Source organism: Mauremys reevesii, linkage group 10 (genome assembly GCF_016161935.1).
Source record: "Mauremys reevesii isolate NIE-2019 linkage group 10, ASM1616193v1, whole genome shotgun sequence".
NCBI lineage: Eukaryota > Metazoa > Chordata > Testudines > Geoemydidae > Mauremys > Mauremys reevesii.
In genome coordinates, this window is record NC_052632.1 from 52,604,422 (window position 1) to 52,617,681 (window position 13,260).

The following is a 13,260-nucleotide window of genomic DNA, read 5'->3' on the forward strand; positions in this document are numbered from 1 at the left end:
CACGGCACAGGTCGGACTCGCAGCACCGCTCTACGTCCCGGTCGCCGGTCTACTATTCTCGGCACCGCTCAAGGTCCCGGCACCGCTCCCGGCACCGTTCACCTAGGAGCTGCTCACGGCGCCGCTATTCTAGATTCCAGTCGACCTCCCGGCACCGAGCCGGTCGCAGGTCCCGGTCTCGATCTCGGCACCGGGATGCTCCACGGCACCGGTCCCCCGTGCGCAGGGGCACCAGGTCTATCGGGACATCCGCCCAGGGCTTCTCTGCTCCTCCATGGCCATCCAGACATCCGTCGGTGTCGTCCCGCGCGGACAGCTATTACTCACAGGACCACGATGCGGATGTGCCCGAGGGCCTGTTTCAAGAATCATAGAATCATAGAATCTCAGGGTTGGAAGGGACCTCAGGAGGTCATCTAGTCCAACCCCCTGCTCAAAGCAGGACCAAACCCAACTAAATCATCCCAGCCAGGGCTTTGTCAAGCCTGACCTTAAAAACCTCTAAGGAAGGAGATTCCACTATCTCCCTAGGTAACCCATTCCAGTTCTTCACCACCCTACTAGTGAAAAAGTTTTTTCCTAATGTCCAACCTAAACCTCCCCCTCTGCAACTTGAGACCATTACTCCTTGTTCTGTCATCTTCTACCACTGAGAACAGTCTAGATCCATCCTCTTTGGAACCCCCTTTCAGGTAGTTGAAAGCAGCTATCAAATCCCCCCTTATTCTTCTCTTCTGCAGACTAAATAATCCCAGTTCCCTCAGCCTCTCCTCATAAGTCATGTGCTCCAGCCCCCTAATCATTTGTGTTGCCCTCCGCTGGACTCTCTCCAATTTATCCACATCCTTCTTGTAGTGTGGGGCCCAAAACTGGACACAGTACTCCAAATGAGGCCTCACCAGTGCTGAGTAGAGGGGAATGATCACATCCCTCGATCTGCTGGAAATGCCCCTACTTATACAACCCAAAATGCCATAGACTTCTTGGCAACAAGGGCACACTGTTGACTCATATTCAGCTTTTCGTCCACCGTAACCCCTAGGTCCTTGTCTGCAGAACTGCTGCCCAGCCATTCGGTCCCTAGTCTGTAACAGTGCATGGGATTCTTCCGTCCTAAGTGCAGGACTCTGCACTTGTCCTTGTTGAACCTCATCATATTTCTTTTGGCCCAATCCTCTAATTTGTCTAGGTCCCTCTGTATCCTATCCCTACCCTCCAGCGTATCAACCACTCCTCCCAGTTTAGTGTCATCTGCAAACTTGCTAAGGGTGCAGTCCACACCATCCTCCAGATCGTTAATGAAGATATTGAATAAAACCGGCCCCAGCACCGACCCTTGGGGCACTCCACTTGATACCGGCTGCCAACTAGACATGGAACCATTGATCACTACCCGTTGAGCCCGACCATCTAGCCAGTTTTCTATCCACCTTACCGTCCATTCATCCAGCCCAGACTTCTTTAACTTGCTGGCAAGAATACTGTGGGAGACTGTATCAAAAGCTTTGCTAAAGTCCAGAAATAGCACATCCATTGCTTTCCCCTCATCCACAGAGCCGGTTATCTCATCATAGAAGGCAATTAGGTTAGTCAGGCATGACTTGCCCTTGGTGAATCCATGCTGACTGTTCCTGATCACTTTACCCTCCTTTAAGTGGTTCAGCATTGATTCCTTGAGGACCTGTTCCATGATTTTTCCAGGGACTGAGGTGAGACTGACTGGCCTGTAGTTCCCTGGATCTTCCTTCTTCCCTTTTTTAAAGATGGGCACATTAGCTTTTTTCCAGTCGTCCGGGACCTCCCCCGATCGCCATGATTTTTCAAAGATAATGGCCAATGGCTCTGCAATCTCATCGGCCAACTCCTTTAGCACCCTCGGATGCAGCACATCCGGCCCCATGGACTTGTGCTCGTCCAGTTTTCCTAAATAGTCCCGAACTACTTCTTTCTCCACAGAGAGCTGGTCACCTCCTCCCCGTACCGTGCTGCAGAGTGCAGCTGTCTGGGAGCTGACCTTGTCTGTGAAGACAGAGGCAAAAAAAGCATTGAGAAGCCCATCCCCAAGCGCAGGGTGCTCAGCAGTGGCCCTTCTGGACACCATGGGCGTATCATCAGGCCCAGGGTGCTCCTTTAGTTCCCTCACGTGCTACCTCGTTGGAGCACCGGGCCCCAGAGGCCACAGTTAGTCGCCCTCCACCAGTGGGCACAGACGACCAGTTGGCTCAACCGTCTGCCTCACCGACGCAGCTTGAGCAGGAACCACCGCAAGACCAGGAGGTGGTACAGGACCCCCTTGTTCCTGGCGTCTCGTCTTCCTCCTCGCCGGATGAGGCAGTGGCAGGCACATCATCCTCGAGCCCACCTCCGATAGACCTCAAGGCTCACCAGGACCTCCTCAGGAGGGTCGCCCTGAATATAAATCTCCAGTTGGAGGAAGTCCCGGAGGTCGAGGATCCCGTAGTCAGCATACTTTCAGCTGATGTGCCCACTAGGGTGGCTCTACCCTTTATTAAGACTATACAAGCCAATGCAGACACCTTGTGGCAGTCGCCGGCCTCCATTCCGCCAACAGCGAAGGGGGTCGAGCGTAAGTACATGGTACCATCCCGGGGGTACGAGTACCTATATATACATCCTCCTCCTTCCTCCCTGGTGGTCCAGTCCATTAATGAAAGGGAGCGCCATGGACAGCAAGCCCCGGCTCCAAAATCCAAGGAAGCCAGGAGGATGTACCTTCTGGGCCGGAAGGTGTATTCGGCGGGTGCCTTGCAACTTCGGGTAGCGAATCAGCAAGCCCTGCTGAGTCGCTACAACTACAACACCTGGACGGAGATGAGCAAGTTCCGGGAGTTGCTTCCCCAAGACTCCCGCCAGGAATTCACAGCCTTCCTGGAGGAAGGGAAAAAGGTGGCCAGAACCTCCCTGCAGGCCTCCCTAGATGCAGCGGACTCCGCAGCCAGAACCTTAGCATCTGGTATCACCATGAGGCGCATTTCCTGGCTGCAGGTTTCCAACCTTCCTCCGGAACTCCAATACACCATCCAGGACTTGCCCTTTGATGGTAAAGGCTTGTTCTCGGAGAAAACTGACCCTAGACTCCAGAGCTTAAAAGACAACAGGGTCATCATGCGAAATCTGTGCATGCATACCCCCGTGACCCAGCGTCACACTTTCCGCCCCCAGCCCTTCCGTCCTTACTCTGTGCCTAGGCAGAGACAGGATTTTGGCAGGCGCCGAGGGCGCGGTGGATGCAGACGATACTCAGGTCCACAAACGGGTCAAAGCCACGGCCCCTCCAAGCTGCCGGCGGGTCCAAAGTCGTCCTTTTGAAGGTACGCCCGAGGACAGCATACCACTTCCCATTCAGGATCCTTTTCCTCCCTTCTCCAGCCGCCTCTCCTACTTTTTCCCTGCGTGGTCCCACCTGACTTCGGACATCTGGGTCCTGCGCACCGTGAAGCAAGGATACCACCTCCAATTTGCTTCAACCCCGCCTTACCACCCTCCCTCCCAGTCCCTCTTCAGGGACCCCTCTCATGAGCAATTCCTCTTACAAGAGGTCCAGATGCTTCTCACCATCGGAGCGATAGAGGAGGTGCCAAAGGAGGAATGGGGCAAAGGGTTTTACTCCCGTTACTTCCTGATCCCCAAGTCAAAAGGGGGTCTCAGGCCTATCCTAGACCTACGGGGCCTCAACAAATTCCTGATAAAGTTGAAGTTCCGGATGGTCTCCCTGGGTACCATTATCCCCTCCTTGGATCCCGGAGACTGGTATGCTGCCTTTGACATGAAGGACGCTTACTTTCACATAGCCATTTTTCCTCTGCACAGGAGATACCTCTGCTTTGTAGCCGATCATCGGCATTTCCAATTTGCGGTCCTTCCCTTCGGCCTCTCCACAGCACCTCGCGTGTTCACAAAATGTATGGCAGTGGTTGCCGCCCACCTCCATCGTCAAGGGCTTCACGTGTACCCATACCTGGACGACTGGCTCATCGGGGAGCCTCCGAGGAGCAAGTCAGGCTACATGTACGCGTGGCAAAGGACCTGTTTACACGTCTTGGCCTACTGCTCAACGTGGACAAATCCACCCTGGTCCCCACTCAGAGGCTGGACTTTATAGGAGCTACCTTGGACTCCACTCTAGCCAAGGCCTGTCTGCCTCAGCCAAGATTCCTGGCGATGGCTGCGATCATCCACAGTTTGCAGGCCTTTCCCACGACCTCGGTCCGCACTTGCCTCGGTCTCCTAGGCCACATGGCGGCATGTACGTATGTCACCAAATTCCCCAGGCTCCGCCTCCGCCCACTTCAAATATGGCTCAATTCGGTGTACCGCCCGGGCAGGGACTTGATGGACACTTTAGTCACCATCCTGCCGAGTATACTGCGCTCCCTCGACTGGTGGCTGAACCCCTCCATGGTGTGTGCGGGGTTACCGTTCCACCCACCGTAGCCCACCCTGTCTCTGACGACAGATGCATCATCCCTCGGCTGGGGAGCCCACCTCGGTCGTCTGCGCACCCAAGGGCTGTGGTCATCAGAGGAGCTGTCCTTCCATATAAATGTCCGAGAGCTCAGAGCAGTTCGCCTGGCATGCCACGCATTCCACAAGCTTCTGTACGGCCGTTGTGTCTCCGTGTTTACGGACAACACAATGGCCATGTATTACATAAACAAGCAGGGAGGGACCTGATCTTCCCCTCTTTGCCACGAAGCCATCAAACTATGGGAGTTTTGCATAGCCCATGCAATAGACCTAGTGGCGTCCTTTCTCCCGGGCGTTCTGAACACTCTGGCGGATCGACTGAGCAGATCCTTCCTGTGTCACGAGTGGTCCATAAGACCGGACATTATCCAGTCAATATTCCACAGGTGGGGCTTTCCCCAGGTGGACCTATTCGCGTCTCGCGCAAACAGGAAGTTCCAAGTGTTCTGCTCGTTCCAGGTCATTCACCAGGCTCGATCTCGGACGCATTCCTCATCCCGTGGAAGCACCCGCTGCTCTATGCATTCCCTCCGTTTCCGCTGGTGCACAAGGTCCTGCTAAAACTCCGGCAGGACAGAGCTCATCTTATACTGATTGCTCCAGCGTGGCCCAGGCAACCCTGGAACACCACGCTGCTCAGCCTCTCCATAGCCACACCGATCACCCTCCCACTCTGCCCGGACCTTATAACCCAGGAGCACGGCAGTCTCCGTCACCCGGACCTTCCAGCCCTCCACCTCACGGCGTGGCTCCTGCGTGGCTAGACACCTTGGAGTTGTGCTGTTCCGCCCCTGTGCGGCATGTTCTGCTCAGTAGTAGGAAACCTTCCACTCAGTCCACGTACTTGGCCAAATGGAAACGTTTCTCAGCCTGGTGTGCGTCACAGACTCTTACTCCCTCGGAGGCCCCCATTCCAGTCATTCTGGACTACCTCTGGCATCTTAAACAGCAGGGCCTTGCCATATCTTCCCTGAGGGTTCACTTGGCGGCCATCTCTGCTTTCCATCCCGGAGAGGGTGGTCACTCTGTGTTCTCTCACCCGGTGGTCGCTAGGTTTCGAAAGGGGCTGGAACGCCTCTACCCTCAAGTTCGTCGTCCTGCCCCCACCTGGGACCTCAAACTGGTATTAAACAAGCTTATGAGTCCCCCCTTCGAGCCGCTGGCAACCTGCCCTCCGCTATACCTATCATGGAAGACAGTTTTTCTGGTGGCCATTACTTCGGCCAGGAGGGTCTCCGAGTTTCGAGCACTCACTGTAGACCCCCCTTACACTGTCTTTCATAAGGACAAAGTTCAGTTGCGGCCACATCCCGCTTTTCTCCCTAAGGTGGTTTCGGCCTTCCATACTAATCAGGACATCTTCCTCCCAGTTTTCTTCCCTAAACCTCATTCATCCCCACGGGAGCAGTGGTTACACTCCCTAGATGTCCGCAGGGCGCTTGCATTTTATATTGACCGCATAAGGGCCTTCCGTAAATCCCCCCAGCTTTTCGTGGCAGTGGCGGACCGTATGAAAGGCCTCCCCGTCTCCGCACAGAGGATCTCCTCTTGGCTAACAGCGTGCATACGCACATGCTATGACTTGGCCCATGCCCCAGCGGGCCACCTCACTGCCCATTCTACCAGGGCTCAGGCTTCCTCAGCCGCATTCCTGGCACACGTATGCCGTGCAGCTACCTGGTCATTGGTCCACATGTTTGCTTCGCACTATGCTCTAGTCCAGCAATCTAGAGACGATGCGGCCTTTGGCTCGGCAGTTTTGCACTCCGCCACATCTCACTCCGACCCCACCGCCTAGGTAAGGCTTGGGAATCACCTAACTGGAATGGATATGAGCAATCACTCGAAGAAGAAAAGACGGTTACTCACCGTTGTAACTGTTGTTCTTCGAGATGTGTTGCTCATATCCATTCCAAACCCACCCTCCTTCCCCACTGTCGGAGTAGCCGGCAAGAAGGAACTGAGGAGTGGGTGGGTCGGCTGGGGTATATATCCGGGGCCATGGTGGCGCCACTCCAGGGGGCGCCCAGCCGACCCACTGAGTGTTGCTAGGGTAAAAGTCTTCCGACGAACGTGCACGCAGCGCGCGCACACCTAACTGGAACGGATATGAGCAACACATCTCGAAGAACAACAGTTACAATGGTGAGTAACCGTCTTTTCTTCATTTTTACAGTAAATGTTGCATTGTTTTATATTAAGCTTTACCAAGAATGTGTTGTATATTTGGTGAACAATGTACTATTACTTTGTTTTAGGTCTAGCTTTACTAATACAGTTATAGAAATGGGGCTCTTCCATGTTTATTTGTAGTCTTATGTGCAATACTGAGGTTGTTAAAAGAAAGTAAAACTGAATAAACAAGACGATAAAGTATGAAATGCTTAAGCTTAATTCTTTAAAGATTCATGTTCTTGAGAGAGATTTCTACTTCCAGTGTGAGGTCAGCGAGAACTCTCTCAGCTCATGTAATAAATGAAGGGGGGAGGAGAGGGTAGCTCCTTTTATGGACACCTAGCCAGCCAGTTAGCTATAAAATCCCTGTTAGTAGCTGTTCTCTACTTGCTTTACCTGTAAAGGGTTAAAAAAGTCCACAGGTAAAGGAAGGGAGTGAGCACCTGACCAAAAGAGCCAATGGGAAGGCTAGAACTTTTTAAAATTGGGGAAAAACTTGCCCTGTGTGTCTGTTGTTGTTCTCCGGGGAAGGGTGCGGCGGGAAATAGGGCAACAGTTATGCTGTGAGAAGCTGAATGCCAGATATAAAAATCATCAGAATCAGACCTAGAAATTGCTTATTTGGAAACCCAGATACGTAAGTAGATGAGAAATGTTTAGAAAGATGTGATTATGTTTGTTTATTTTATTTTGTAAAGTTTATGGATTCCTCTGTGCTAACCCCAAATGGTTTTGTTTTGCTTGTAACCTTTAAGATGGACCTCAATAAGGTTATTCTTGATGTTTAATTTTTGTAAGTGGGATTTTCAAATCTAGTAAAAGCCTAAGATCCAGATGTATTCTCTTTCTTTTTGTTTTTAATAAAATTTACCTTTTTTAATAACAGGATTGGATTTTTTGTGTCTTAAGAGGTTTATGCACATGTTTTTTAATTAGCTGGTGGCAACAGCTTATTTCTTTGTTTTCCTTTCTCAGCTCTTCCCTGGAGGGGGCGGGGAGTGAAAGGGTTTGAGGGTACCCCACAGGAAGGAATTCCCAAGTGAGCCTTCCTGGATTCCAAGGGGTTTTGCATTTGGGTTGTGGCAGCATCTACCCAGCCAAGGTCAGAGAAAAGCTGTAACCTTGGGAGTTTAATACAAGCCTGGAGTGGCCAGTATTAATTTTTAGAGTCCTTGCAGGCCCCCACCTTCTGCACTTGAAGTGCCAAAGTGGGGAATCAGCCTTGTGAGCTCTTAAAAATGTTAATCCTCTGAAATACTGGTAACTGTTCCTCATATCCCAGCCATGACAGTATCTGTGGTGCACTTCAGTGCATTCTAAGGTCTCTTCTAGCTGTGGCCTACAGAGTAGCACCCTAATATGCTCCTTTGTTCATACCGCTTCATCCTTTTAGTGGTGTTTCTTTGACCAGATTCTTCTTTTAACTACAAAGGTGATTTCTTTCAATCTCCGTTTTCCTAACACTATTTGATTAATAGAAATCAGAGGCATGCAGGCAGCAGCTAAGGCATTGTAGCAGGCACGTTCTCAAAGGCCCTGTAGATGCTCAGTCTGTTTCCTGACTCTGTTTAGAGTCAACTGGACTTGGTGCCTCATTCCACTGGACCCTAGTCTTTGGCCCTTTGAGGCCTGTTCTCCATTCTGGCTTTTTTGACACTTTGTTTCTTGAAGTGAAGTTACATTCTCTGCCTTATTTTGTTGTTAAGATTTCATGGAGGAAGAAAGTCCAGCCACCCAAAAAAGCTCATACAATTCATACATTGGCCATTTGACTGAAGTGTACTTTGCCAAGATGTCAGTCACCCTGACATATCAGAATGCCAGATGAGTGTCTGAAATCCCTGCTAGCCTCTGCAAGGATGCCCAGGTCTTCATGGACAGATCAATAAAAATAGCTCTAGCAGGAGGAGGAGATCTGGTCAGAGTGTAACTTGTCATTTTCTTGGTGCCTCCTGAAATGCTTTCAGTACATAGCAAGGGCCGAGATAATGAAGTAAAATCATCGCCATTATTCATGGTTGAAGTCTTCTGGTCTTCCTCTGGAGATCCAGTCAAGGATTGTGGTTTGACATTTGAAAGCTGACCTTAAAAACTTGACACATTAAAAGCACTTTGGTACAAAGTGTGACAAAGTTCCTCCTCTACCTTGGTGGGTCCTATGCTTATTGGCAGATTTGCACACCTCAGTGATCTTCCCCTCTGGTGGAACCCACAGTCTGGGTCAACTCCTCCTGTGTCTGATCAGGAGTTGGGAGGTTTGGTGGGAACCCGGGCCCGCCCTCTACTCTGGGTTCCAGCCCAGGGCCCTGTGGATTGCAGCTGTCTATAGTGCCTCCTGTAACAACTACATGGCAGCTACAACTCCCTGGGCTACTTCCCCATGGCCTCCTCCAAACACCTTCTTTATCCTCACCTCAGGACCTTCCTCCTGGTGTCTGATAACACTTGTACTCCTTAGTCCTCCAGCAGCACACCCTCTCACTCTCAGCTCCTTGCACCTCTTCCTCCCAGCTCCTCACATGCCCCGGACAAACTGAACTGAGCTCCTTTTTAAACCCAGGTGCCCTGATTAGCCTACCTTGATTGGCTGCAGGTGTTCTAATCAGCCTGTCTGCCTTAATTGGTTCTAGCAGGTTCCTGATTACTCTAGTGCAGCCCCTGCTCTGGTCACTCAGGGAACAGAAAATTACTCATCCAGTGACCAGTATATTTGCCCTCTACCAGACTTCTGTACCGCACTGGCCTGGGTCTGTCACAAAAGTCATTGGCCAGATATCTGGGATTGACTCGTCCTGCATCTCAATAGAAAAATCTCCTTTCTATTATCTTATACCATTGAGTTTGTGCTTCTAGGGCTTCCAGAACACTTCCTTGTCAGCAGCAGAGTAGGCAACTCAAGAGAAAACAATATAAGTGGAGATCAGCTCCATGGGGTCCTTCAGCATCTTCATCTAGTTGGCATCAGATTTGATAAATGACCCAAGAGTTCTTTTTCAGTGTGTGTTTCAGAAACTTTCACTTAGCGATGATTGTACCATATGCATCCAACTTGAGATGGGTCATTCATTTTCTATACTGTATTACAGTTTTTCAGGCAGGGACGCTGACATCCTCTGTGTTTGAAAAGTTCCTAGCACATTTTGGACACTACTGCAACCTTAATAATAATAAAAATTGACTCTAAACAGCCAGTGTAATTACAGAGACAAGGTGGGTGAGGTCATATCTTTTATTGAACCAACTTATGTCGGTGAAGGAGAAAAGCTTTTGAGCAACACAGAACTCTCCTTCAAGTCTCAGAAATGTAATTAGGGTGTACAAATGGAATCACAGAAGGATATAATTGCATATAAGTAAGTTGGAGCTCCGGGGAGTAGAGCTCCGTGTTCTCTGAAATCTTTCCTATCTCATATTAGAAGAAAAGAGGTGCTGATTACAATATCACTGCAGAATATTACCTAAACAAGGAGTACGAGCATACTCTTGGACACTCTGCCATAAAGAATTGTGAATGATGTACACAGCATCAGGCTCATCCAGCTGCCCGACATCTACCAAGGAAAGAAAACACTTGCAGATGACAAGTGTTGCAAATGTCAGAGTTAACACAAGAGAATATGTTCTACCATAAATCTGTTTACATCCATTGTAACCTCAAAATGTTCCATCTCTTGCTCAGAAAAGCCTTTCTACTGAATCAGAATTGAGGCTTCTTGTATGCTTCTCCACCAGGCACCGGGAGAAAAAGGTGAGAGAGTGCACAACCATTCCTTGTATCTGCTGCCAGGCTCATCAGGTCTAGTATGTCATTCTCTTTGTTCATCAGTGCCTTTGGCTCTTCTACCAAAGGTTTTTGGATCTCCTATCTCAGAAACAAGGCTGAGCTTTCCAACTCTGTCTCAGATTCCTTTACCTGGTTGTCTGGATTGTCAAGTGCTGTTGTTGTGTGATCCTGGGAAGATGCAGAGTTGTTATTAGTCTCTGAAGGCAGTGACAAGCAAGTGCTGTTCCCTGAAATGGAAAATACTTTAATAAATTTTCAACTTTTTATCAATTTCTGATATTTGATATGCTTCAGTTAAAAAAAGGCTGTGTCTCTTGCATGTGTCAATGTCTGGCAGCTATTAATGTATACCATTTGCTGATCTGTGGACATTTATTTCTTCAGTTATCCTATGGTTCGAAAGTTTTTTGGAAAGACTTTTAATGTCTTCCTGACAATTTAAAAGCCTGTCTAGTTTGTTTGTATTTGTTTGTTTGTTTGTTTGTTTGTAATGAAATGTTTCCTTCTCTTATAAATGTTTTTTTTGGGAATTTTCACCTTTCACTTTAAGGATGCAGAGTGATGCTGTAGGTCAGGGGTGGGCAAACTACAGCCCGCAGGCCGGATGCGGCCCACCAGCCATTTTAATCCAGCCCTCGAGCTCCCACTGGGGAGTGGGGTCTGAGGCTTGCCCCGCTCCGGCGCGTCAGCCGAGGACCAGGGTTGGGGGCTGCTCCAGGCAGCTCCCAGAAGTAGCGGCATGGCCTCCCTCCAGCTCCTATGCGTAGGGGCAGCCAGGGCACTCTGCTCTGCACACTGCCATTGCCCCAAGTGCCACCCCCACAGCTCCCATTGGCTGGGAACCACAGCCAATGATAGCTGCAGGGGCAGTGCCTGTGGATGGGGCAGCGTACAGAGCTTCCTGGCCACACCTCCGCATAGGAGCTGGAGAAGGGATATGCCACTGCTTCCGGGAGCCACTTGAGGTAAACACCGCCCTGGAGCCTGCACCCCTGAGCCTCCCCCCATGCCCCAACCCCCTACCCCAGCCATGATCCCCCTTCCGCCCTCCAACCCCCTCGATTCCAGCCCAGAGCACCCTCCTGCACCCCAAACGCCCCAGCCCCACCCCAGAGTCTGCACCCCCAGCTGGAGCCTCACCCCCCTCCTGCATCCCATCTCCAATTTTGTGAGCATTCATGGCCCGCCATACAATTTCTATTTCCAGATGTGGCCCTCGGGCTAAAAAGTTTGCCCAACCCCGCTGTAGGTACTGCAGCTTCTGATGAACAATGAGAAGCTACCAGTACTTCAAAAGATCAAAACTATGAAGGCCACCAGTTTCACACTGGAAGCAGAGACCCAAGAGTGAGAAACCTGTGAAATGGTATCTTTGAAAAAGAATTACAGCTAAATAAACTCCTTTTAAAACTGTTCACATTGTCTCTCTCTTCTCTTTAGCCTGATGAAAGACTATTTCTTTAAACCACCAATTAACAAGTTGAGCCTGAACTTCCTGGATGGGGACTTGGAGATGGCTTACAGGACCAGCTATCAGGAAGAGGTGCGTTTTCCCCTGAATGGGATTGGGTGTCAGCAGTCTTTCTGTACAGGTTGCAGGAGCCAAAATAATTATCTCACTGCTTTTGCAAATTTTATTGCAGTTGATGACTGAGATCATAGAGTGTCAAATATGACTTAATATATGAACTAGTGAGAAATGACCACCTTAGTTTAGTTCACCTGTCATGATCAGCTTCCAGGATTTGAACATTAGATTCTTTCTGGCATTCTATTTTTATTCACCAGTAAAAATGGACCAGAATAAATTTCAGCTGTTGACTCTATACTATACAGTAGAACCTCAGAGTTATGAGCACCAGAGTTACAAACTGACCAGTCAACCACACACCTCATTTGGAACCAGAAATACACAATCAGGCAGCAGCAGAGTCACACAGACACACTCACAAAAACACCACGCAAATACAGTACCATACTATGTTAAACATAAACTACTAAAAAAATAAAGAGAAAGCAGCATTTTTCTTCTGTATAGTAAAGTTTCAAAGCTGTATTAAATCAATGTTCAATTGTGAACTTTTGAAAGAAAACCATAACGTTATGTTCAGAGTTACAAACATTTCAGAGTTACCAATAACCTCCATTCCCAAGGTGTTTGTAACTCTGAAGTTCTACTGTACCTTCGTTTTCATATTTAGATTTAGCTTTCACCAGGCAAAATTCTGTAATCAGGTAATAGTGGAAGGCAAGTGCTCCTTACTGCCATTTCAAATATCTTAACTTACAAAACGAAAACTCACAAAATTGGATCTTGGCTTTCTAATACTTATTGCAGTCCCAAGTTTATACCGTCCTCACCCAAACATGCTTTCATCTCAGTATTGTAAATTACATAAAAGTACTGCAGTATGAAATTGGAAGTACAGAACACTTCAGTTAAAATGATGTGAAGTTCATTTCTTTAAGAATTCTGCACTACCAAATATTAGTGTCATGAATTTTTTGTCTTTTTATTACATTGTGTCCCACTTTCAGACATAGCAGGTATTCTTGCTTCCTTGACATCAGCTAATAGCAAGAGATTCTCTACTGGTAAATATAAACTTAAGATGTCAGAGTTAACTGATTAATATTGGGGGAGAGGGTTGAGTTCCCCCCTGCCCAGCCTTCCCTCTACCACTGGTAAGAAATAAATCCTATGGGGACATTCCTTCCTTAATTCTTGTACCATATGATTGCATTGTCCTTGGCCACAGTCCCTATCCTCCTGTAATTTCAGTCTCAATAAATAAGGGCTTGTGTACACTACT

General features: G+C 49.0%; 1 protein-coding gene across 2 annotated transcripts in view; it reads left to right on the top strand.

Annotated features, from left to right (window-relative positions):
* Positions 1 to 13,260, top strand: part of ADCY9 (adenylate cyclase 9) — a 179,813-nt gene that overhangs the window by 126,058 nt on the left and 40,495 nt on the right. For both annotated transcript variants that reach the window (XM_039491147.1, XM_039491148.1), the window contains exon 5: positions 11,888 to 11,990. In XM_039491147.1, the coding sequence (XP_039347081.1) occupies positions 11,888 to 11,990 (103 nt within the window). The remainder of the gene's footprint in view (positions 1 to 11,887; positions 11,991 to 13,260) is intronic.